Consider the following 27,531-nt stretch of genomic DNA (forward strand, 5'->3'; position numbering starts at 1 on the left):
GAGATTAAATTAATAATATTAGTGTTAAAAAATTAAAAAAATATTTTATAAAATTAAGAAATTAAAATGAAATCTTATGCGCTACCGTGTATATTTAATATAATAAAATTAAAAAACTATTAAATTTTTAAAGGAAATCAATTAGTTTAAGATTTTTTTAATATTCAGTTTTTTTTTTGGCCTGAATATATTCAGTGATTTAGTGACTTATAAAAACGAGAATAATATGTGCGGAGAGAATGCCGAGAAAAGTAATTTGACAATTTTTATTCTGTCTCGGCCATCGACTTCGAAAATAATTTCAATTTGACAACAGACAAAAGCAATAAAAGAAATCTACAATAGAGTCAAGAATAAATTCGTATTATTACCCAAACAGATTCGTTACACAGTGACGCAGAGTGACAGAGTCGAATCCAAAGTAACCGCCATGGCAAATGGCAACCTCTTGTTGAGCCATTGTCCTTACCAGTACCCGTGCTGTCTTCGACCCAAAGACCAGCTTCTCTGAACTTCCCAAGCTGATTCTCTCTCTCTCTGTAGTTTCAATATTTTAATTTTAATGAATTTTGAATCGACCAAAGCATTCTATAAGCTATACTATTATCACACATTCCCTCCACTAAAGGCACCCAAACCGAGGCTGTCTTATCATCTCCCAGATCTCAATCCATATTTCTACCATTTAGCTGTCGGTTCCTCCAGCATGGCTCCGTCGATGGCGACTTTAACCGACCGCCGTCCATTGGTTTCCATGGTTGGTGGTGGCAAAGCTATGGTCGATGTCGACTCGGGAGAGCTGAGTCGAGAAACTGGCCCTGATTGTTTGCGTGAGAAGCACGTGAGAGTCGCGGGGAAGGATGGCCCGCGGCCTCGGCTCACACGGCAACGGTCGTGTAAAGAAAATATTGGTCATATAGCTGCTGAGACTTATTTGATTACTCGGCTGGCTTTCACGCTTCTGCAATATTTGGGGTACTTGATTTGATTGATTACTTGCTGAAGTAGAATCTACGTGTTTGAAATTGCGATTTTTTTTTTCCCGTGTTCACAGTTGTGTTGTAGCAATTGATGATTGCTAGTATTGGATTTTGCTGGATATTAAATGAAACAGTGAATGATATATACTTGGAAAAGAAGAAAAATAGTTATTTAAGTGACATCAAGTTGCCGCTTCTTCCCCCCCCCCCAAAAAAAAAAAACCGCATGAGAGAATGCTTGTAATGGCAGTCCAGAAGGGAAGAAGCACTGGTGACAGTTTGCTTTCTGTATAATGATGGTAATGATAGGGGCAAACGCAGTTAAGGGATGGTTATTGATATGAGAAATTAGGTTGAAAAACATGGGACTTTTTCATGTGAAGCATAAATAATTATAAGATGATATGGGGCCCCTTCCTCTTGTACATTGAATTTGTACACAGCAGAAGAATATCAGAGATGTTCTTTTTCCCCAGTGAATTTAAGGCTAACCTCATTAGACATGCGTCATTTGTTGACATCAATAATTGTTTTTGGAAGTTGGAACAGAGTTCTCCTTCTATGGTGGATTTTGACTAAATCGGAGTTAGTACAACGCAAGAGAGCTGTAACTCATCGAAGTGTAACTGGAGTAGGTTGATGAGAAAAATTAAGGTTTAATGTGTTTATGAATCTCCCTTCCACTGGTTGATTTTTTTTTTCTTTTCTTCTTTTGCCTTAAAGATTTAAACTGTTGATTTTTCAACGATCTTTGTGTTTCTTTAGGTAGTGTATAATGATTTTCTGCGTTTCATATTACTCCCAGACTGCATTCTGCACTTTACTGGAATAGAAATTTATTTTGACATGCTAATTTTCAAGAGCTCTTCCAAAGCAAACTTTCCATGATACTGTAGCAATTACAATCCTTCTGTCAGGACAACGATTTCATTCATGTTTGCTATTTGTGGTCATCTAATTTACTGCTGATACTTTATGTAGGGTAGGTTACCGCTGGATTACACAATTACTTTCCCTCGGATGTTATGCCTTGCTACTCATGCCGGGTTTTCTACAAGGTATGTATTATGTTATTTTTGTTATTATTTTTTCTTCTTTTTGTTTTTCTCGTTACCATTTCAGTCAAGTGAGGCAGATTTGAATGAAAATGAAATGCTGTTTGGGTCCTCAAATAAAAATTAGGACGTGGAATTGTGTTCATTGCTCACAGTATTTAAGCTGTATAATCTTCCTTCTTGTACCGTGATTGTTTAACGGTGTAAAATTTGCTTCCTTTATCTATTGGATTTGAATTCACCCCCCGTTGTAAATAGCACGTTATGGTTTGTGCAATAACTGATAGCTCATGCTACACTTCTTGGGTCTTGGCGCTTTGTCTGTGTGTAGTCTTGCAACTTGTGTATAGGTCTCATCATATCCACAATCCAGGAGCTATTTTTGTGTATTTTTAGTTAGTGTTACAGCTACTACATGTAAGGCAATTGCAGCTGTTATTCAAATGATTTTGCAAGGGCCATTGCTAAAGATTCACTTGATTGATTCTTGAACAATCAATATGTAATGATTTAGTACTCATTGATCATATCAAGAGAACAAAAATTGGCGCTGGCATCTTCCAAATCTCATGCTGTTATTTATATGGCTGGTGAACAAGAAACATCAAAAGATGAATAGGAAAGTGAAGGATAGCTTAATGATTATCATTGTGATGATACTGTCATGAATATGACATGGCTTTGATATCATAGGATAAAGCTTAGACTTGAGAATTTATTGTACCCTGCATTTTCATGTAGCTTGTGCAACGTTTTGTGATAGGTGCAACATTTGGGAACCTTTTGCTCTACAAGTGGCATGTGTGCTATCAATAAAAATGAATTCATTGTTCATGTTTAATGTATCCCTTCTGGAAATATTGAATTTTGAAATTGGAAAAAGTGAAGAATAAACCAAATTTGGACAGGTTATGGTGCTGTAACCAAATTTAATCTGTCCAATTGCTATTTCACTGATGCATCTTGAACTTGTGCTTTGACCCCTGTTAAAGATGACTCCTTTATTGATGTTTTTGTGCTTCATAGAATCTGTTCAAACATTCTATAAATGTTGGCAAGAGGTATAAAAAAGGGAATAAAATTATGTGGTGCAACTTGAATTTTCTGCTGAAAAGAGTCAGTGCTGTTAATGCCTGCAAACTCAACTATGGGTCAATTCTGTCCCTTAATTTTAAATATTCCTTCCATCGTCACCCTGCCATATTCTCATTGTTAGTGGGCCCCACATATTTTTAATATTTTTTTAGTTATAAAATATTTGAGTTGAGTAGCAAAAATGACCCTTTGAATAGAAGTTGAGAGCAAAAATGACCCTTAACCCAATTAAAAATATTAAAAAAATAGTGAGACCCATTGATGATTAACAAATGTTAAGTGTTTTTAATGTTAGGGTGATGACAGAGGGAATCTTTGAAGCTGAGGAACAAAATTGACCTATAGTTGAGTTTAGGAGTATTTGTGACTTTTCCTATATAGTTGAAGGATAAAAATGACCCTTAATTCTATTTTTTTTTATAACTTTCTTTGTGGGTTCATTCTTTGTTTACTTTTAATTAATTTCTATCTTTCATTTCTTTTCATTATTTTCGTTTTTCATTGATTCCTGTTTTCGACAGTATTCATAATAGCAAGTTCTAAATCATGTCCATAACCAGACAAGGTGTATAATTTTATGCCTAATCATGATATTGATTGTTAGAAGGTGAGACCATAAGTTGTTTTATAGTGGGAAATTTGATTGAAGGATCAGGTCAAAATGTTGTGCAGTAATTGAAAAGAGATCTTTTTTTGTGAAAAGCCTGCAATATAAATAGCTAGAGCCCTGGTGTTAGCCTGGCATCTTAAGCATATAGATTCTTTAGGGAGTTCTTAGTCAGATTAATTCATTTTTTGGTCTAATATTCAGTTTTTCTATAAAGGAATAATCTACAATGCAATTCTAATGCAACTTTTGTGCACTTTTTGATGAATGGTTTCTTTGTTTCTAAACCATAATGCTGGTTTCTTTGTTTTTTTTTTAATGAATTTTTTCTAATTTCGAAACCTTGCTTCTTGGGCACTTCTTGACTACCGAGAACTTCTTATTTTCATCTGAATAACAACTACCCTAACATCCACCTTTATCTAAGTGGTGTAGAATCTTCATTTTCATTCGGATTTTAGAATTTTTTTAATGTCGCTCCTGTTCACTTAAAATAGTGGTGATACAATGATGAATTCACTTTATTTTGTATTGATGTATTTAGTTCTCCTCCTATACTCCAAGCTATAATTTCTCCTTGTTGGGAAGGGGATGAAATTCATTATGTTAAAAGGGATCTCCTATATGGTTGTAACTTGAAAGTAGCAACATCACCACATTCGTGGAATGCAGTACTTATATTTATTTATTTATTTATTTTTTGGTGATCCCTGCAGTTGCATATTATTATTTATCCTCAAAGCGAGTAAAGCGGAGTGTTATTTATGGAAATATGCCGAGAAATAGGTAAGTTAAGTACCAAATTTGTTAAGTATTTTAAAAATATTTTCTTTATATCCCATGAATCATGCTATTTATTGAATGCCTGATATTCTGGTTTCAAATGGTGGTTTTGCAGGATGGATCTATATTTGCCTGCTAATATTTGTGAACCTAAACCAGTTTTGATATTTGTAACTGGAGGAGCATGGATTATTGGGTGAGTGATTTAAGATAGACATGATGTTGCTTCAATTCATTAGTTAGTTTACTTCACAGCGTTAATTTTTGTGCATAATATGGCATTGTAATTCCTTTTATGTCAAGCATTTCGGTCATTTAAATAGCAGACTGCCGCCCATTATAGAGAGGAGTTCTGCTCCAGTCAGTGATGTGTTACAGTTCTCACTTAATTTTCTCTCTATTTCCTCCCTCCTTTCTTTCTATCTTTTCCTCCTCCTTCTCCCCCCCTTTCTAGTCCCCTGTTTCACAACGTTGAAGCTTTGTTTCTATGATAAATTCCCCGTTAGAGATTCATACTAGAAGGGCTTTCTATTGGTTGGAATGGGAGGCTGGATTGTGGACCTGTCTTTATCATAGAAACAAAACTTCAAACAGTGTTTCACATATCAAAGTTTGATTTTCTCACTTGGAAATTCGATGTATCTTCTGAAGCGCCAAACATTATTGTCTGTGCTTTAAATGAATACATTTGAATAGCACTGAGTATGGGCATGATTGGAAGTAATATTAACTTGTGCATACATGAGATGAGACAACTTAGTTTAACTTGTCATCTTTTATCACTGCTTTAATCAGGGAGCATGCCCAGTAGTTTTGAAATTAATTTTAAAAAGACACTAACTAGTAGGACTTGGTTGATGCAGCTGTAAGTTTGAATTGTTCATCACATTCTTTTGAGGAAAATAATTAGTGTGAAGCACGGTAAGATTAAAAGTTAAGTTTTTCTGTTTTCTTAATGATTTAGGTATAAAGCCTGGGGATCCTTTTTGGGACTGCAGTTGGCAGAAAGAGACATTATAGTGGCAAGCATTGATTACAGGTAAGTGGTCTCAATTCTACTTTCAAGCAGTGTAAGATTGACGCTTCATTTGCCTATAGTCAAACTTGGCATATTTTATTCTAATGAAAAATGGTAGTATATTTTGTAGTCTATTTTTAGGACATTTAAGTCTAGGTCTCTAGGCCAATCACCGCTCCAGGGGTGCTTGCTTCCTGCTATGTTTTTACTATTTTTTTAGTTTAATTTTTAGTAAATTCTGTTTTACTTAAGGTTAAAGTAATGTGTAAAAGACTATCTTAAATTTTGCAAGATATTAGAGCTATCATTCCTGTTAAATGATGCAGATATTCAACTTGTACTGCAATTACTTGTTTAATCATGATATAAATAAGAAAAGTGTAACATATTTATTTTAGGATAAATATGCACGTTATTTATATCTCAAACAATTTAGGCATAGTTTATAATTTGATAAAGTTGTGTCTATGGTAAGTGAGCTTTTTATCACTGTGGCTTAAAGGGTGATAATTAACGTAATTATGAGATATAAACTACAAAGTCTATGCGATATTTAGTGTTTTAAGAGACTAAAAATCTGTGAATGCAGAAATTTTCCCCAGGGAACCATCAGTGATATGGTCAAAGATGTTTCACAAGGAATTTCTTGCATTGTGAAAAACATAGCTGATTATGGAGGTGACCCTAATAGGTGACATACTATTATATCTTATTCCACTGCCTCACTTCACGTTCTACTATAAGATTGATTTTTTGATCTATAAATTTGTAATAGGATTTATCTAATGGGGCAATCTGCTGGTGCTCATATTTCTGCTTGTGCTTTATTGGATCAAGCAGTCAGAGAATCTGGAAAAGGAGATAGTATTTCTTGGAGCGTCTCCCAGATAAAAGCTTATTTTGGCTTATCTGGAGGGTAAAACTCTGTTTCTGTATGAAAATATGACGGCCACTACTCTTGATTGTCTGTTGATTATAGAATGATTTCCTTGTTAGTGGCTTTATGTTGTTGTGTCTTTGATGAAGTCATTGTTTACTAATAATTTTTGTCTGTGATAATATTGCAAGATCGGAGCTTAAGAGGGTTATTGCCTTTGTGGTTGTGGTGAGCAACATCCCACTGCCAATTGCTTAACTAAAACTTAAATGTTATGCAGCTCCTTTTCCCCTTGTGGACAAAGGTGTGAAATATAAAAGTGGATTAAAAATCCTAAGGAAAGCTTATGGATTTGATGGTTGAAAATAAATATAACATTTTATGACGGCTGATTGGATCTCCTAATTGCTTTATGAGCCACTCAAGTGTTATAATTAATGGCATAGAATGTCTATTTTATACCTTGATGTCCCATTATAGGATTTTGAATGGTCGATATTTAGTGGAGAATGTTGTTACCTTGCTAAGGTACTATGCTCATCATTTCATAAATAGTTTTTCCAGCATTGCAATAGTGGGTAATAATGTTATCGTGCCAATTACTTGATTTGAGTAGACTGCAGATTACATTTTAAAACATACAACAAAGGATAAAGGGACTTAAGGGCCACGTGCATTCTGGACTTTCTGTTAGATCTAATATCTCAAATTCATATATAATTGAATATATGATGAAATAAAGTAATTCTGTGCGTACCTGAGGAATCCATTGATCGCTTGAGAAAGCTCGATTACCTTAAGTGTAGACAGACGCACAACCTATTGGTCCCCAAAGTTTTCAGAGAGTGCAGAGATAATGGAGTCGACGAAAATGAGATGTGTGTATGGTGGTTATCGATTAATCGACTTCTATGAATCATATCAGTAATCGCTTTATTATATAATTAAAATAATTATATTACATTATCTCTGACTCAGTTAGTTAAGAGATAGGGAATAACTAACGGCTACTAGGTTGTGGGTTAGGCCTCTACCCATTGGGCTCACTTGTGTAGTCCACCTATCACAGTGCACACAAAATCATAAAGATCAATCTGTTTGGGCTTATTAATTAATGTTAATCCATAAATAATATTCCAACACTTTCACCTCAAATTCTAAAGCAATACTCATTGCTTTTTAAATAATACATGACTTATGAATTCCAACATCAGACTTCTATTCCCTCTTCAAGATACTATGGAAAACTCCCAATAAAAATATGCCATTGCATGTTTGCTGGTGTGGAGAAAGCATGGCTATTGATAAATATGATCGCTTATGTTTCATTGATCAATTAGTTTATATATGATCAAGTGCACATCTGTTAAGCTTACCATTATATGTTTGCAGTTACAACTTATTGGATTTAGTGGATCACTTTCATCAACGTGGCTTGTATCGTTCCATTTTTTTAAGGTTTCTTCCCTAAAACTGTTAAATATAGATACCTAATGTTCCCCTCTTGCTTACCCAACCACCTTCCCGAAAAATATTCTTGGTGTTTATTCCTTTTAAGACTGAGTTTTATTGCAGTATAATGGAAGGTGAACAATCTTTGAAGAAGTTTTCCCCAGAAGTCAAAGTTCTGGACCTGAGCTTTAAAGATGCCATTCCTCTCTTGCCTCCTATTATTCTGTTTCACGGAAGTGATGATTGTTCCATACCGTCAGATTCCAGGTTAGTATGTAGTCTTAAAAATTCTCTGTTGTTAGAGCGTCTACTACGTTACCACTTCGTTGAAGGAAATTTATGAAGTATTTTGACAATATTCTTACAATCTATTCCGTTCGTGCTATAATAAAGCCTCACTGGCTCTTAATATCGTCACAGTGAATATCTTTAGTGGCACTTTAAGTTGTTTTTTTTCCTTGCTACTGTATATGTTATATTTTTGGTCAAAACACCAAATGTTATATTCTATATATGGAAGCTTAAATTCTATATTTAACTTTGCTAAACCAGTAATTATTTTCATCAAACTGCTAGGGACTTTTGTTTATTGGTTTCAGATTTTGATGAGTACATTGTTACACTTTACAGTAAAAGGTTTGCTGATGCTCTAAAGAAGGTGGGTGCAAGAACTGAGATGGTTCTATACAATGGAAAAACACATACAGATTTGTTTCTCCAAGTAAGTGATGAGTGGTATCATTTTTTTTGTTTTTAATTTTACCGTTTGTAGACTCTAAGTAGAAAAGTTTAGATATTTGGGAACTATTATTCAAAATGATGGGAAAATTAAGGGGGATATTATACATAGAATACAAGATGGGTGATTTAATTGGAGAAAAACTAAAGGAGTTATTTGTGATCGTAAGGTATTTAATAAATTTAAAGGAAAGTTTTATCGCACTGCTATAAAACTAGCTATGTTATATGGTAGCGAGTGTTGGGCTCTAATGGGACAGCAAAAGCATAAAGTTGGAGTAATAAATATGAGAATGTTGAGATGGACGTGTGGACATACATGTAAAGATAAAATCAGAAATGAGTACATATGAGAAAAAGTGGGTGTAGCACCTATTGAGGGGAAAATAGTAGAAAATTATTTGAGATGGTTTGGATATATGCAAAGAAGACCGTAGGAGGAATCAGTGAAGAGAGTGGAATAGATAATTTTAAGCCCTATAAAGAGTGGTAGAGGAATGTTGAAGAAAACACTTTTGGAAGTTGTTGATCGAGACTTTTTAATTCATAACATTTCTAAAAGCTTGATATATGATAGAGCACAATGGTGTCGTGTAATCCATGTAGTCGATTCCACCTAATGAGATAAAGGCTTGTTGTTGTTGTTGTAGACTCTACATACAGGCTTAATATTGTGTATGTCACAATCTCTGACATTTAGGAAATACCAGTGTTACTGTTACCATTTGTGTAGAACTATAATTGAAGCTGGTAAACTTGGAATTGGGCTCCTTTTGTCTTGATGGAGGCTGCATTTATATTGATGCCTAAACTCGCCTAAGGTTCACAGTAAAATTGCTTTCATACGCATAAAGCAGTTTACTGATAAATTCATTTTGCAGTAATTTTGGTGATATTACCGTTCAAGGTTGAGATGCTTTTCGAAAAGCTTTATGCAGTGTCTTAGAGAAGAGATTTGTAAGTAACAGCGAGAGGGAGACAAAGCGAAGATATTAGGAAGGGGGATGTGGAAAGCACTAAATCCAAATTAAGTTAGCAATATTGGCTTCAACTATGGTGGGGGCCTTCGCAATGGTCTTCTAGTCTCCTGTTCCCTTTAGTTTGGGCAGAGTCAGCTTTAAATCTCTGACATAGTAGTACACCATAGTAGTATGTAGCTAAATAGATATTTAAATGGTCCCCTAATTGTAATTTGATGTTGAAGTTCTTTGATATAAAGGAGATCATTGGTTGGTAATGTCCTCACACTTTTAGGCTGTGCAATTAGTTAAAGGATAATTTCTCCAAATTTCAAGCAACCATTGCATTTTCAACTTCTAAGCAGAGTACATCAAAATTTTGCTAATCTATTTCCAAGCAGCCCAGCTGGCTTCGTAGCTTGACAAAAGGCTAATGAATGAGGTCTGAAGTGTTTAGCCCCTAACGGTTTGCATTTGGCCATCTGGTGCTCATAACCTCTTTACCTCTGCGCTATAGCTAAAGCTACTCATGCCTTGAGCTGCCTGCTAGCAGGTTCTTTTACATGAGGAAAAGGCTTACCCACTTAACCCAACATGAGTTGTGAAATCCCAAAGTAAGCTTTTTTTGTTGATTTTTGGGTGTATCTTCATACGCCAATTTCTCTTCATTTGTAAAAATATATTAGTGACACATGGGGCAATACCACATCTTTAGTAGTGGTACCTTAGTTGTTGTCCTGGGGACTTGATGTTTTAACCTTTGTGTTTATTATACTGTGCAAAAAAATTTTAACTGGTGAGCTATGTGGTGAAAGGTGGAACTTGATGCATATTCCAGTAGTTGTGTCCTACTTAGCCTCTAACTTTACCATCTTCAACTATTATTTTCTGTTTTATTTTGGTTTTTTTTTTTGGGGGGGGGGTTCTATACTAGTGATTCATGCAGGTGGAGTTTCTTTTTTCTGAAGTATCCATAGTTGTTTATTATTTGATCTGATACAAGCTTGCTTTCTATTTGATCAGATACTCATTTAAATGAGGGCAAAACACTAATAATGGATATGCGTACAATAATCCAACGCTGGCTATGTATATGTGATAGTAAAACACACAAGTTTGTTTTGATGCTGAAGTGGACCTCTTCCCTTATTAGCTAAATTACTATATAGGTAGTTTTAGCCTAAATGGACTGAAACTATGCTGGTCATCCAAAGATGTCTTCAGTATCAGCCATTGTGTTTATCAGATTTTTTGTTACACTTCATTAGTCAAGTTTTTTTTTTTTTGATAGCTTAGAGTTTTTGATGTTTGCTGGATTTCATAGTATGGTTTCAGTGCATGACATTACAAAAAAATTATACTTGAACATAAAGATGGTTACATAAATTATGAGGATTGGTATTTGGCCCTGTACTAGAACTTCCAGTGGTATATAAAGTGGAAAGAATCAATCATATTGTATTGCACTTTCATGTGTACATGTGAGCATATATAGCTTGAGTCCAATTAAATGACTCATATTCTGGATTTCCTAACATCCTAAACTAACAACATGCTTGTGCATTGAGCAACTCTGCTAACTTTTCTTGTCCAATGATGTCTTGCTCCTTGATTATGAACAGGATCCATTCCGAGGTGGTAAAGACGACCTATTTGAACACGTAGTTTCTGTCATACATGCTGGTGATGATGAAGCTCTTGCGAAGGATGCAACAGCACCCCCAAGAAGACGCCTTGTTCCTGAGTTTTTATTAAAGTTGGCCAGCAAGATCAGCCCCTTCTGATCTTTTCGCTATCCTCAGGTTCCATTTCATATTTATGTAGTGTAATATTTTTTTTTTCTTTGCTTGTTCTATATATATATATAGATATATATGTATGCATGTATTGCTGTTCTGAAAATCTAATAAATATGTGTGTGTGTGTGTTGTCAGAGTCCTGTAATATAATTTGAAACTGAGTTGGAGTGCTAGATAGAAATTAATATAATTTTCAATATCAAGTCTGTTCCATTCCAGATAAAATATAAAAGCTATAAGCAATGCTGTTATTCATTTTGTTTTGTTGATCTTATCAATTTCCTGGAAACATCTCCAAAACTATGTTCCCTGAACTAGCCTTCTACGACCTAGCCAATTTTTGCTTTTTTATAGAAATTGTCTAGAGAGGCTGATTGTCTGTTATTTAAAAAAAAAAAAAAAAAAGAGAGGCTGATTGTCAATGACTGCTTGAGTCCTTGTTTGTGTGTGTGTGTGTGTGTGTATTTTAATTTCAATATTCCAATGTTTATATAATTTTAATTTCAATGTTCCAATGCTTTAGTCCTTGTATATTATTCTAATTTCAATATTTCAATAGTCCTTGGACGAAACTGTATTACCCAATGTTTGCATAATTTTTGTTAGCATATTTGTCATATCAGATTTTCATTTGAACGGTGCAATAGGCTCAATTTTAATTATTATTATTATTTTTGGTCAGTTGCTTTGCTGTCTCCTGCCCAAGGTTTTACGTAAAAAAAGTCAAAACTTGTCAGGTCTAGGTTTCGGGTTAATATCAGTTACTGGGTTTTATGGCCTCTTAATCTAACTCGACCCGATTCAACCCTAGAAACGGTTATTTGATGAAAATCAAGCTATTGGGATGTCAGTCCAGCGGTCCAACTGATCGGATTATATGGTTTGATCTTATGTTCATTTTGGATCCTTTAACTTGAATTTCAAATGTGGGAATGTTGTGACCTTTTTGGATCCTTTAACATTGATTACAATTGTTGGAAAGTTTTGATTGTTTTGGATCCTGTAACTTTGATTTCAAATGTGGAATGTTCTAACCTTCGTAGATCCTTTAACTTCTATGACAAATGTGGGAAAGTTTTGACCGTTTTGGATCCTTTAACTTTATTTCAAATGTGAGAATATTTTTTTTTTCAGATACTTATCTTTGATTTTGATGGTTCCTCTACAAATAAGAGAATGTTTTTCATTCCTTAATTTGGATTATAAATTTAGGAAGATTTGACTATTTGGATCATTTAATGTGAATTATGAATGTGCGAATGTTTAGACGGTTTTAAATCTAATTGCAAATGTAGGAATGTGGGAATGCTGTTTTGGATCCTCGAACATAGATTTTGACGGTTCCTAAACAAATTTGAGAATGTACTGATCGTTTTGGATCCTTTAACTTCGATTACAGATTTAGAAATGGTCTGACCATTTTTGATACTTAAACTTTGATTTCAAATGTGGGAATGTTCTAATATTTTTTTATTTTTTAAATTCGATTACCACTTCAACTTTGATTTCAAATGTGGGAATGTTCTAACTTTGTTGGATTCTTTAAATTTAATTACAAATATGGGAATGTTATTAGACCGTTAAACATAAATTTTGATGGTTTTAAAAAAAATGTGGGAAAGATCTAACTGTTTTGTATCCTTTAACTTTGATTACTATTGTAGGAATGTTCTAACCGTTTTGGATCCTTTAACATTGATTTCCAATGTGAGAATATTTTGATCGTTTTGGATCCTTTATCCTTTATTAAAAAAGTGGGAATGTTGTTTTTGATTCTTGAACATAGATTTTGATGATTCCTAAACAAACGTAGGGAGGTATTGACTGTTTTGGATCCTTTAAGTTTGATTATAAATGTAAAAATGTTCTGACCATTTTGGATCCTTTAATTTTGATTTCAAATGTGAGAATGCTCTAACTTTTTTAGATCCTCTAAATTTGATTGTAAATGTGGGAATATTGTTTTGTACTATTTAACATATATTTTGATTGTTCCTAAATAAATATGGGAATGTACTGACTTTTTTTATCTTTTAGCTTCGATTAAAAATATGAAAATATTCTGACTGTTTTGGATTCTTTCACTTAAATTTCAAATGTGGGAATGCTCTAACCTTTTTGGATTCTTTAAATTTCATCACAAATGTGGGAATGCTTTTTTAGACCCTTTAACATAGATTTTGATGGTTTCGAAACAAATGTGGGAATGTTCTGACTGTTTTGGATTCCTTAACTTTGTTTACAATTGTGAGAATATCTTGGCCATTTTAGATCCTTTAATATTGATTTCGAATGTGAGAATGTTTTGATCGTTTTGAATCCTTTATCTTCTATTACAAAAATGAGAATGCTGTTTTGGATTTTTAAACATAAATTTTGACGGTTCCTAAACAAATGTGAGAATGTATTGACTATTTTGGATCATTTAATTTTGATTACAAATGTAGAAATGTTTTGATTGTTTTGGATCCTTTAACTTTGATTTTAAATGTGGGAATGTTCGAACCTTTTTGGATCCTTTAAATTCGATTGCAAATGTGAGAATGTTGTTTTGGACCCTTTAACATGGAATTTGAAGGTTTCTAAACAAATGTTGGAATGTTCTGAATGTTTTGAATCATTTAACTTTGATTACAATTGTGGGACCGTTTTGGATCCTTTAACTTTGATTTCAAATGTGATAATGTTATGATCATTTTGGATTCTTTATCTTCAATTACAAAAGTGGAAATGTTGTTTTCGATCCTTGAACATAGATTTTGAGGGTTCCTGAACAAATGTGGGAATGTTCTGACCGTTTTGAATCCTTTAACTTCAATTATAAATGTGAAAATGTTTTGACTATTTTGAATCCTTTAACTTTGACTTCAAATGTTGGAATGCTCTAATCTTTTTGAATCCTTTAAATTTGATTACAAGTGTCAGAATGTTGTTTTGGACCCTTTAACATATATTTTGATGGTTCCTAAACAAATGTGAGAATGTACTGATTGTTTTAAATCTTTTAACTTCAATTATAAATTTGGAAATTTTTTTACCATTTTGGATCCTTTAACGTTAATTTCAAATGTGGGAGTTGTGTGCTTTTTAGATCCTTTAAATTTTGATTACAAATGTGGGAATTTTGTTTTGAACCCTTTAACATAGATTTTGATGGTTTTGAAATAAATGTGGGTATGTTCTAATCATTTTAGATCCTTTAACTTTGATAATAATTGCGGGAATGTTTTGACCGTTTTGGACTTTGATTTGAAATGTGAGAATGTTCTAATCATTTTGGATCCTTTATCCTAGATTATAAAAGTAGGAATGTTGTTTTCAATCCGTGAACATAGATTGAGGGTTCTTAAACAAATGTGAGAATATACTGACCGTTTTGGATCCTTTAACTTTGATTATAAATGTAGAAATGTTCTAACCTTTTTGGATCCTTTATCTTTGATCGCAAATGTGAGACTGTTTTAACATTTTTGTATCCTTTAAATTTGTTTACAAATATGGGAATGTTCTTCTGGATCCTTTAACATAGATTTTGTTGGTTTCTAAACAAATGTGGGGTTGTTTTGATCGTTTTGAATCATTTTACTTCGATTACAAATATGAGAATATTTTGACCATTTTAAATACTTCAAATTCGATTATAAAAGTTGGAATGTTGTTTTGTATTCTTTAACATGTATTTTGATGGTTCCTTAATAATTGTGGTAATATTTTGACTGTTTTAGATCTTTTAACTTCGATTACAAATGTGGGAATGTTATTATTTTGGCTCCTTTAACTTTGATTTCAAATGTGGGAATGTTCAAACTTTTTTTTGATAATTGATTTCGATTACAAATGTTGGAATGTTCTGATCATTTTGGATAATTTACCTTCAATTTCAAATGAGAGTATTTTTTTTTTATACTTTAACTTTGATTTTTACAGTTCCTATACAAATATGGAAATGTTTTGAATATTTGGACTCTTTAACTTAGATTATAAATTTGGGAATATCTGACTGTATAGATAATTTAATTTGGATTCCAAATGTTGGAATGTTCAGACCATTTTGAATCCTTTAAATTCATTAACAAATGTGGTAATATTGTTTTTGGATCTTTTAACATAGATTTTGGTGGTTCCTAAATAAATGTGGGAATGTTAAACCATTTTAGATCATTTAACTTAAGCTATAAATGTGAAAATGTTTTGATCGTTTTGGATTTTTTAACTTTGTTTTCAAAATTTGGAATGTTCTAACCATTTAGGATCCTTTAAATTTGATTACATATATGGGAATGTTGTTTTGGATCATTCAACATAGATTTTGACATTTCCTAACCAAATGTGAATGTTTTGACTGTTTTGAATCATTTAATTTTGATTACAAATGTGAAAATGTTATGATCGTTTTGGATCTCTTAACTTTAATTTTAAATACGAGAGTGTTCTAACTTTTTGGGATCATTTAACTTCAATTACAAATGTGAGAATTTTTTGAACATTTTGGATTCTTTAATTGTGATTTTAAATATGAGAATATTTTTTTTTTGTATGGTTTGTATAAAAATATGGGAATGTTTTAGATTCTAGATCTTGAATTACAAATGAAAGAATATTTGACCATTTTAGATCATTTAATTTGGATTACAAATTTAGGATTGTTTTGATTGTTTTGAATTGTATAAATTCGATTACTAATGTAGAAATGTTGTTTTGGATTCTTTAACATAGATTTTGACGGTTCGTAAATAAATGTGGGATTATTCTGACTATTTTGGATTTTATGACTTTGATTTTAAATGTGGTAATTTTTTTGGCTGTTTCTGACCATTAAAATTCGATTACAACTGTGGAAATATTCTTTTGGATACTTCAACTTTGATTTTGAAGGTTCCTATACAAATATGAGAATGTTTTGTTTATTTTAGATTCTTTAACGTTGCTTTTGACGACACCTATAAAAATCTTGGAATGTTTTGACCATTTTGAATCTTTTTACTTGAATTACAAATGTGTGAATATTCTTATTGTTTTGAGCCATTTAACTTCAATTACAAATTTGAGAATGTTTTGACGATTTTGGATCCTTGAAATTTGATTACAACTGTGGGAATGTTGTTTTAAAACTTTTAACATAGATTTTGAATGTTCTTAAACAAATGTGGGAATGCCTTGATTGCTTTGGAACTTTTAACTTGGAATACAAATGTGGTAATGTTTTGATCATTTTGGATTCTCTAATTTTGATTATAAACATAGGAGTTTTTGGATCATTTAAATTTGATCATCTAATTTTGATCATTTAATTTTTTGACCTTTTTTTTTATATTTTAACTTTGATTTTGATTGTTCCTGCACAAATATGGGAATGTTTTGAATTATTTAACTTGGATTACAATTTTAGGAATATTTGACCATTTTGGATCATTTAATGTGAATTATAAATGTAGTAATGTTTTGTTGAATCTTAAAAAAATGCGGGAACATTTTAATTGTTTTGGATTCTTTAACTTCAATTTCAAATGTGAAAATGCTTTGATTGACTTGAATCCTTTAATTTTCAATTAAAGATGTGGGAATTTTTTGATTGTTTTGAATCCTTTAACTTAGCTTTTGAGGGCTCCTAGACAAATATGGGAATGTTTTTATTTTTTTTATCATTTAATTTTGACTATAAGTGCAAGAATGTTTTGATAGTTTTGGATGCTTTAAATTCTATTACATTTGTGGGAATGTTGTTTTGGATCCTTTAATTTAGATTTTGACTGTTTCTAAACAAATGAGGGAATATCTTGATTGCTTTGGAACTTTTAATATGGGGTACAAATGTGAGAATTTCTAAATCTTTTGGATTTTATAACTTTTATTATAAATGTGGGAATGTTCTCATTATTTTGTATCATCTAACATTTGATTAAAAATGTAGCAATGTTTTGATCATTTTTGGACTCTATAACATTGATCTCAAATGTGGGAACATTTTGATTGTTTTTGACCCTTTAAATTTGGTTACAAATGTGGGAATATTTGACCGTTTTGGATCATTAATTTTTTTTTTATAAATGTAGGAATGTTTTGACTGTTTTGAATTTTTTAAATTCAATTACAAATGTGAGGACATTGTTTTGGATCTTTTAACATATATTTTAATAGTTCCTAATCAAATGTGGGAATGTTTTGATTGTTTGGATCCTTTAATTTTCATTACAAATGTGGGAATGTTTTGATTGTTTTAGATTCTTTATCCTAGCTTTTGATAGTTCCTATACAAATGTTGGAATGTTTTGAGTCTTTTGACTTAAATTGCAAATGTGAGACTGTTCTTATAGTTTTAGATCATTTAACATCAACTTAAAAAGTGGAAATGTTTTGATGGTTTTGGATCCTTTAAATTCATTTACAATTGTGGGAATGTTATTTTGGATCCTTTAAATTAGATTTTGATTGTTCCTTATTAAACATGTGAATGTCTTGATTGGTTTGGAGCCTTTAACTTGGAATACAAATGTGAAAATATTTTGACCATTTTGGATGCTTTAATGTTGATCATAAATGTAGGAATGTTTTGATCATTTTTGGATCCTTTAACTTTGGTTTCAAATGTAAGAATGTTTTGACCATTTTAGACCCTTTAAATTTGATTACAAATGTGGATTTTGATGGCTCCTATACAAATATAGGAATGTTTTGACTGTTTTAGATTCTTTAACTTTGATTACAAATGTGAGAATATCTAATCATTTTGGATAAATGTTAGAATGATAGTTTTAAATCCTTTAAGTTTGATTACAAATGCATGAATGTTGTTTTGGATCCTTTAATATATATTTTGACAATTCCTTAATGTAGGAATATTTTGATTGTTTTTTATCCTTTAACTTTGATTGTAAATGCAAGAATGTTCTAATTATTTTAGACCCTTTAAGTTTGATTTCAAATGTGAGAATGTTGTAAAGTGCGCCCAAGATAGGGGTGAATTGGACTAAATAAAAATTTACAGTAGATAATGCAAGAATTAAATATAAGTTAGGAACGATATCACCAGATAGGGCTAAGTGAAGGGAAGAGAAGCTTTGCACTAAGTCTTTACGTTGGTTCAGCTTTTTAACCACTTGAGTGTACGTTCAGTCCTCAAGATATACTTGAGATTTTTCACTATCTCTTATCAAGATTAAATTGAGCTCTTGGTTGTAACAGTACAATTCAAACTCTTTCTTGAGTCTGTAACTCTCCCCTTTATAAAAGTTCTCTTAAGCTCCTCGATCTTAAGTAGTTTTATCTTAGATGAGAAATATAGAAAAGAATATTGAGGATTCAATAATGAATCACTATTGTGATAATTCTCTCCTTCAGAGTGGATATACGATCAATAATTCACTCAAAATATCCAATGAAGTAACAGAAAGTAGTTAGAGAGTGAATATAGGTAGTTTATTCAAATAGTTTCTCTACTTTTCTTCTTCATAAATGAATCTAATTTATAGTTGATTCTAGAGATATATCCGTTAGACTCATATATTTGTCGTTGAGTACTTCAAATTGATTTCTCTGAGGTTTTTCATCATTTAAGGCAATGAAATAGTGCTTTTCCAGCAGGCTTGTTTGTTGTTGGTGCCTTAAGGAAAGTAACAACTATATGTATTAAATGTTTTGACAAAAAGTAAAATAGTATGATATTGGTAGAGCAAAGACATACGAGTAGAAAGAATTAATCTCAAATTTGAATAGGAGTTTTGGTCTTGCCCTTGATTGTGCTTGAAATGATTCTTAAATGATAATAAGATGAACACAACACAAGAAAGCACAAGAGATTAGCAATTTAGTGGGTTTTGAAATGCTCTGCTTAGGAATTAAAAAACAAGGAAAAAGTCTTCAAGGATATACTAATAGAAAGTAGGATATACCGGTATGAGTATTAAGGTTTTAGGATCGACAGTGAAGGACCTCATACAAGTAGATGAGAGATATATCAGAAGGATTGATCGTAAAATACATTGATTGAAGAAGACATCTATTGGTAGAACTAAAGACATTTGGGTAGGTTTTTAACTTATCGGTAGAAGTGTCCAGAAATTGAAAAGCTAAGAGTAAGAGAGGACATTTGGATGGAAGTTGAACATTTGAGTAGATGTCCCACATCTAGGTAAGATTTTGATATATCAGTAGGTTTTTTCATGTTTAAGAAACAAGTAAGACAGTTGGGTAGAGCTTACATCTTTGGGGAGAAGTAAGATCATTGGGTAGAACATTTACATACCAGTAGGAAAGATAGGAAAATATGAGGTTGATATATTAGCGTAGAAGTGGGAGATTTGGGTAGGACATTGAAAAACTAATAGGAACGGCATATACTAGTATGTTTAAGAACAAATCTAACAAAAGTTTTAATTTGTATTTAATTTGAGCTGAATCAATTCATGGACTAGAAATAATTCAAATAACTATTTCTAAATTAGATAGAATTAAGGTTAAGAAAACTTAAAGAATTTAAGCTCATAAACCTTATTTCCTTAACTTTGCCAGTTTTATCTACAAGATAACAACTTCTTTAATTTTTATAATCATCAAAATTAGGGTTCGATAGATGTTTTGATTGTCTTATATACTTTAATTTTGATTGCAAGTGTGGGATTTTTTTTTAATTGTTTTGGATTCTTTAACTTAGCTTTTGGTTGGTTCTATATAAATGTAGGAATGTTCTACATGTTTTTAATTCTGACTTGAATTACAAAAGTGAGAATGTTTTGAGGTTTTGGATCCTTTACATTCGATTCCAATTATGGGAATGTTGTTTTCAATCCTTTAACTTAGATTTTGATTGTTCCTAATTAAATGTGGGAATGTCTTGATTACTTTGGAACTTTTAACTTGGAATACAAATATGAGAATGTTCTGACAGTTTTGGATCTTGTAACTTTGGTTATAAATGTCAGAATGTTTTCACCATTTTTAGATTATTAAACTTTAATTTCAAATATGGGAATGTTATAACGTTTTTGAATCCTATAACTTTGATTTTGAATGTGAACATTTTGATCATTTTTCTTTAAATTTGATTACAAATGTGGGAATATTTTTTTTTGGATACTTTAACTTTTATTTTGATAGTTCCTCTACAAATATGAAAATGTTTTTACTATTTTGGATTACAAATTTAGGAATATTGGGTTGTTTGAATAATTTAATTTGGATTACAAATGCGGGAATGTTTTATGAATCTTTTAAATTTGATTACAAATGTGGGAATGTTATTTTGCATCCTTTAACATAGATTTTGACAGTTCCTAAAATATGTGAGAAAGTTAGACTGTTTTGAATTCTTTGACTTGAATGACAAATATGGGAATGTTGTAATTGTTTTTTATCATTTAATTTTGATTACAAATGTGGGAATGTTCTAATGATTTTGTATAATGTGTACCTTGACATTCCCAACAGTTCACCATAAACATCTTATAATGGTAATTAGGAATCATTAAACCTCTAAATTTATCAAAATCAAGAAGGGTTAAAATATAAAAATAAAATTTTGAAAAAATTCGGGATCTTAAAAACCCTTCAAAAATATATTTAACTTTATATTATAAGCATAATAGAAGCAAGAAAGAACGTAAAATCACACCACCTTGGAAAATAAGGGCAAAAAGGCCATTTTAACCCACATAGGTACATATACCATGGCTTGTATGCCATATGCCGACCAACTCTTGGCTTTATGCCATGAGCCATGACGCACATGACAACATCAACTATCATGATAGCTTGTTAGAAGCAAAGTTTTAATGTGCATCATTTTCACATATGATGTTTGATTAGAGCGATTTAAGTATCCACACATAACTTATTTTACAATTTAACTAATAACACAAGTTTTACATACTAATGACACAAGTTTTACATGTGGGCACTTGAATCATTTCAATTGAATGTTGGATGGCAAAATGACGTACTCTGAAAATTAGTCTAAGAGTGTTGTCATGACAGTGTTTGTTGTCACTACAGTAGGGGTGTACCATGGTGCACTGCATAGAAAGGAATGTAGTTCCTTTGTGCCAACCACAACAATAGGTGATGCTTGTGCTATAGTGGATGGGGCAATTTTTTGAAAAATTTTCAAAATGCCCATTTGTTGCCTATAACTGTTGAAATTGATTTTTATGCCTCTACTATCTTGTGTAACTTGTTTTAAACTATGTTTTGAACTCAAACATACTTTTAAAAAGGGTTTTTTTGAGATTACAACATTTAAACTATTTATGATAACCTCATATAAGGAATTTAATTAATTTTGGTTATCATAATTATGATTAGAGTGTTGTTCTGATAATGTTAAGGCAGACATTATAATTTGGTATCAATTTCACACATTATGAGACTGGCATAGCATGGCTGATTTGTTTGATTATGTTGTGTTGTATTCATGGGCAAAAGTTGACATATATATATATATATATATATTTATTCATTACACTTATCTTCCCTTTGTATAGTCATCTAACTGTCCACTCACTTTTTGTGTGATTACTTTTATCCTTAGAAGTGGACAAAGAATGGCAAGAAAATGATCTACTAGAACTATTAGCTATAATCCATCCAATATGGATGTTGTGCCAAAAATCAACAAGTTGCACTAGAGAATCATATTCCAATGGGTCAGAATTTAGAGCAACTAAGGAATGAGCCATATGGCAATGAGGCTCTACTAATTGAGATGAGAGAATTGATAAGAGAAATCCACAGCACCATCAGGGGATAAGGTGCACTAAGAAATGAAAGGGCATGAGGTGATAGTAGGATTATTGAAAATGAAGAAGAAATGTATGAAGAAAAGGAGGAAGCATATGAGGAGAGTATACCCAAGCAATTTGGGGCTATTGGTGGCGGTAGTTCACATAACTCTATAGATTGAGCCTGTAAGAGTTTCTCATGGTTAAGAAAAGCAAAGTTGAGGAATGGATTGAGCGAATTGAGACCATCTTTGAGGTCATACCTTGTTCAGAAGAACAAAAGATGACTTTGGCTTTGGTGTTGTTTGTAAAGGAAGCCAAGCATTGGTGGAAGTTAGTGAGGCCGATGGATAGAGTCAAGTAGACTTGGGATAAGTTCAAGATATGGTTCTTTGACTTTTACTTCCCAATGGCCTTCATAGCTAAGAAAGAGGTTGAGTTCCTTGAGTTCAGGTAAGGAAATCTTGAGAAGAGGCTCTCATCTCTAAATTCAATCAATTATCCAAGTATTCCACTTATCTTATAGGGAATAATGAATCAAAGTGAAAGGTAGAAAGGTTACTTGAGAAGATGAGTTCAGAGTATCAACAACAATTGGCCTTATTTGAGATCACATCTTATGATGAGAGGTATAATAAGCTGAAAATAGCTACGAGAAGAGGTAGAGAGGCAAAGACTAAGAAAACAAGGGATAATCATGGCATATTTTCACAATCACTTAGCTTTACTGGTAGAGTTAGCAAAAGATCTAGTTTTAGCTCTGGTAGTTCTAGGTGCTTTGGGAAGAAGAAGACTTTCTAGAAGAGATTTCAATCCTAAGGTTCATTTCAGAGGAGCAGTGGGCCGAAAAATGATGCTAGTGGTGTATAACCATCTCAGTAGGCTTCTATAATGCTTGTTCCGACCCTTAACATAGTTAGGACCCCGCACTGCGCCAAGTATGGAAGGTATCATGTGGGTAAGTATTGGGTTTGCTTCAAGTGTAGCAAGATAGGGCATATTGCCATACATTGCGAAGAGGGCATAGTAAGTACTATAGAGTGTAACATCCTGAATTTGAACTTTGAAAATTTTCTATGTTTATAAGCGTGTTTTAGTCAAATTAAGTGAATTTTTTATTAATGATGTTTTTAGGAGACTAATAGAGCTTATGGATCATTAGACAGCCGTAGAAGAGGGATCGGTCGAAGTTTGAATGGGTCGTGGCATGAAAGAAGGTTTAAATTATGAAGGAATTTTTTGTGCCATGCTCTATGCTGGACACGCTAATGTGTTGAAATGTATGTACACAAATTTACATTTATTAGCTCGCAAATCAAAATGAAAATCAAAAGTGAGAAAAAGGGATCGTGAGGAGACGACGAGCAGCGACCGATGGGTGCTAGGGATCGACCTTGGGATCACTTTAGAAGCATTTAGAGTAAGATTTAGTCTTGGGTAAGCTTCCTCCACTTCTCTTTCTCCCTATATTCGAATATTTATGAGGTTTAGGGTATTTTGCAACTTTGATTCGATTTTTCTTGAATAATGGCTAAACTCATTACCTTAACTAAGGTTTTGGGAAATTAAATTAAACCTCTAAACCTATATTTATGGATTTTATAGTGCTTTAAAGTTGTTGGTTAAAGTTTGGACGAACCTTAGGTAGAAATTGGAAGATTAAGAGTAATGTGGGTAATGTAATAGTGTTATTTATATGTTAGGATGTTAAGTAGATTAATGTAATGTGATGGAAGGATTGTTGGGGCTAAATTGAGATTTTAAGTATAATGGGTACCCCTCGTTATGTTAAAAATGAGGCATTAGTGTGTGAATTGACAATTAAAGGTTTAATCTTGCAGATTAGCCTTTAATAGAGTATTGTGGTGCTAATGGACACGTGTGGAGTTGTTGGTTGACCATGGTAATCCTTTTAGTGACAAAAAGGTTGAAGTAATTGGATTGTCTAATCTTTCTTTTTGTGTGTTTGAATGGTAGTGCGTTAGATTTTAAAATTTATGTTTTGGTTTGGTATTAGTATAGTAACAATGTGAAATTATGATTTTAAAGTTATGTAAAGTGGAATGAAAAGTTGTTTTAATGTTCTAGTTTTTGGAAAGTAAATGCTATTTTTATGATTAACTACTTACGAAGTTCTATAGTTTAAGTGAAAGTGGATAATTATGATAATTGATATGTTATGAATATTTGTTGGATGCATTAAACATGTTTGGCATGAGCATTGTGAGACGGTGGGAGTTTACCTTAGTTTGTTGTTAGGATATTGTTTGAAAATTCATATGGTACACTAACGCCTTGGAGGCCCTAGTGCTTAGTATTATATTATTTAAAAGTCCCAATACTATGAGAGGTAGATTGAGCATCAATGTCCCTAGTATTCATGGACAACAAGAGTCTGTAGTCCATTGTGGGTGAAGACGCTTTTGACTAGGGATTTCTCATATTAATTGTGAGCTTAAGCCAGTCCAATCGTATGGATTTAGTCCTATAAGTTGTCAACCCACGCGCTCAATTGGAAGACATGAGATATAAGGTGGTGTGTGGATCATGCATATCATAAGATAATTGTATTTTGGAATTTATGTGGATTGATACATGTTTTATTATGCCATTTCACATACGCACAAACTGTTTTCACACACAAGTAGTTGATTAAACTATTTGGTTATCGAGTGCTAGATTGATCTCGTGGTTACATTTTATAAGTGAAAACTCTGATAAGGGCAAGGAAAAGGAAGGTGCAACTGAGCATCAAGGGGACTAGCTAATGATTTTATAGTCCCTTTTATTTATTGTTGGTCTGTAATGAATTGCAGAACGCATATCCTAACTTAGGACATATATAGTTTTGTGTTACACTTGCATGATTTTTGTCGTTAATTGTAGGTATCTCGGCCTGGGCTTGTTGTATATGTGTTGTAATGATTGTGAGGAGTTGAGATACTAGTGCAAGTGTTAGTTTTGTAATGATTTATGTGTTAGATTGGCCATTTATTTGTTTATGAGAAATTGCCACCCCTTATGGAATTTATGTTAAAATTGGAGTTTTGGTGGCCAAATCTTGTCTGGACGAGGAGTTCATGATGTTTTTCCACGTGAGTCAGCTCAAGAAGTATCAACTGGATCTTTCTCATATCATTAGAACTTTAAGATAACTTGACTTATAAAGTTGAACCTAAGTGGATTATAGATGTAAAAGATCGATAATTGAGGAATAAGACTGTCTGCTTAGTTAAAGTCTTGGAAGGGTATGACTTTTGATGATGTGATTTGGGAGATCGAAGACAAGATGAAGTAATCATATCTACATTTGTTCTCATAGGTACATGATTATATGACATTTTGAATTTTGAGAGCAAAATTTCTAAAAAGAGTGGAGAATTGTAACATCATGAGTTTTCAACTTGTTTAAGAAAGGCATATTGGTCAAATTATAGATTTATAAATTAATAATATTTTTAGGACATTAATAAAATTTTTGGACCTTTAGACGTCTTTGGAAATGAGCTAAGATAGTGTACGAATTAATCAGGCTTGAATGGGAGGTTAAAATGGCAAATGGCACTTGCTGTGCCATGTGCCACAAAGCATGGCTAGTTTCTGACTTAAATTAGATGTTAGTTGCGTCTAATTTTAGAAGAGGAATAAGGAAAAATGGGAGAAGCGATGAAAGGGGAGCTCGTGGGTGCTAGGGCTTCATCTTAAAAGCACTTTGAAAGCAATATAAGCTTTGGTTATCATTGGGTAAGCTTTATTTCCCCTCTCCTTCCCCATTATACAAAATTTCTATGGTTTGAGGGTAATGTGGGGTTCAATTCATGTTTTCTTAGGTTTTGAATGAACCCATTGGTTTATTTATTAGTTTATTTAAAGTCTTGGGGACTTAAATCAAGCTTCTAAACATAGGTTTACGGATTTTGTAGTAATTTAGAATTTTTGGTTAAGGTTAAGATGAACTATAAGTAAAATTTGAGAGTTTTGGAACAATATGGGTAAAGGATTGGTGTTATTAGTGTGTTTAGGTGTTAAATGAAATTAATGAAATATATTGGAAGTGTTGATGGTGTTTAAAATGGAATTTTAGATATAGTGGGTACCCAAAATTTAGTGATTAAGGGGTTTAATTAGAGTGCTAATTGACAATTATCACTTAATCGTGTAGATTAAATATTGGTCGGTTGTTATTGTGCGAGTGGATCTTATAGAGAAAATATTAGACCACGGCAAATCTTTTTATGACAAAGGGATTAAGGTAATCGAATAATTCACTCTATTTAATTAAGTGCTTAACTATTTGTGATTAAATGTGTAACTTTTAATGCATGTGTTTTGAAAGTGTTTCATATTGCGAAATTGGATTATTGTGCATGGAAAATGACTTTAAATAATGAATTTATGAAAGTTTCTTTATATGAGTAATTTATGGTTTTAGGTATTAGCGTGTGATTTTTAAGAGAAGAGTGAGTATGATCATGATAGAAGGTAAGAGTTCACCCATAGGGAGAAGTAGTAGAAATCCATATAGCATTTATCTCCTCAGTGCCTAGTAAGGTGCGGTATTGAAGATTTTCTTCTTAGTATTTATGTGGGGTATGGTGTTAGAGTTTTATGCTCCTTAGCATCAGTGCGATGCGATATTAGAGTAATGACACCCCAAATCATGTGTTTTGGAGGAAAATTATAGTCTGAAAGTGGGATAGGACACTTTTGGTTAAGTGATTCTACTACTGAGAGTGTGTTCAAGTCAATATGTATGTTCGTTTAGTCTAATAAAGCTTTTGGTTTCAATTGGGGTGATATGAAGGCTCGGATAATAAAATGATTATGCTAGAATGTGAAAGTGATTTATGGATATGGAAAATGCTTAAGTTTGAATGTGCTAAATGGTGTTTTACATATATGATTTACTTGTTTATAGTTATGCATGTTAGTTGATAGTTGTGAGTTATTTGTTACTGAAATGTTTATTTCACCCCGTGGTTACATTTTACAGGTGAAGGCTCTTATAAGGGTAAAGGAAAGGAAGGGACCACTGAGAATTAAAGAGCATTAATTGTATAACAACAAGGTGAGATTAGGAAGGAGACAACAAGGACAAGCTTCAAAGAGGGAGAGAGGTGGTGATAAGGTGAGATTGACAAGAAGAATGCCAATATGAGGATGCAACAATACCAATCTAGCTAAGAAGGAAGCGAACTCACAATCAATGGCTTCTAGAAGAAGAGGAAAAAGGTATCATAGAAATCTAGTAGAGTACGAAGTGGTCAAAATAAGCAATTTCATGATCAATATCATTAGTCTGTTTGGTTAGGTTAGAATTGCTATGTTTTAATTACATTAGGGGAACATTATGCCTAAAAATACTTAAAGATACAAATTGGACATCAAGAAAAACTCTAGGGTATATATGAACTTTGACCCTTGAACATTTTATCAATGCAACTCATTCTTTATAA

At 32.4% G+C, this 27,531-nt stretch overlaps 1 protein-coding gene across 4 annotated transcripts; it reads left to right on the forward strand.

Moving 5' to 3' along the window:
- The first annotated feature begins 385 nt into the window (after positions 1–385).
- LOC129302970 (isoprenylcysteine alpha-carbonyl methylesterase ICME-like) lies at positions 386–27,531 on the forward strand. Of its 4 annotated transcripts, none has more exons than XR_008591368.1 (12): positions 386–975; positions 1,962–2,038; positions 4,454–4,523; positions 4,636–4,716; positions 5,485–5,559; positions 6,128–6,229; positions 6,314–6,454; positions 7,808–7,873; positions 7,991–8,134; positions 8,498–8,588; positions 9,487–10,178; positions 11,187–11,326. XR_008591368.1 is itself a non-coding variant. In XM_054941921.1 (12 exons), the coding sequence occupies exons 1-11, from the start codon at positions 563–565 to the stop codon at positions 11,346–11,348; spliced, it is 1,422 nt and encodes a 473-aa protein (XP_054797896.1). In that variant the 5' UTR covers positions 386–562; the 3' UTR covers positions 11,349–11,366; positions 27,069–27,531. The 4 variants fall into 4 exon arrangements, 3 of the variants coding, with proteins under 3 accessions (XP_054797896.1, XP_054797898.1, XP_054797897.1); XM_054941921.1 differs by lacking the exon at positions 9,487–10,178 and adding an exon at positions 27,069–27,531 and having other exon boundaries at positions 11,187–11,366; XM_054941923.1 differs by lacking the exon at positions 9,487–10,178 and adding an exon at positions 27,069–27,531 and having other exon boundaries at positions 1,967–2,038; positions 11,187–11,366.

Source organism: Prosopis cineraria, unplaced genomic scaffold (genome assembly GCF_029017545.1).
Source record: "Prosopis cineraria cultivar Desert tree isolate PC_DT_omini unplaced genomic scaffold, ASM2901754v1 PC2, whole genome shotgun sequence".
In the NCBI taxonomy this organism is placed as follows: Eukaryota; Viridiplantae; Streptophyta; class Magnoliopsida; order Fabales; family Fabaceae; genus Prosopis; species Prosopis cineraria.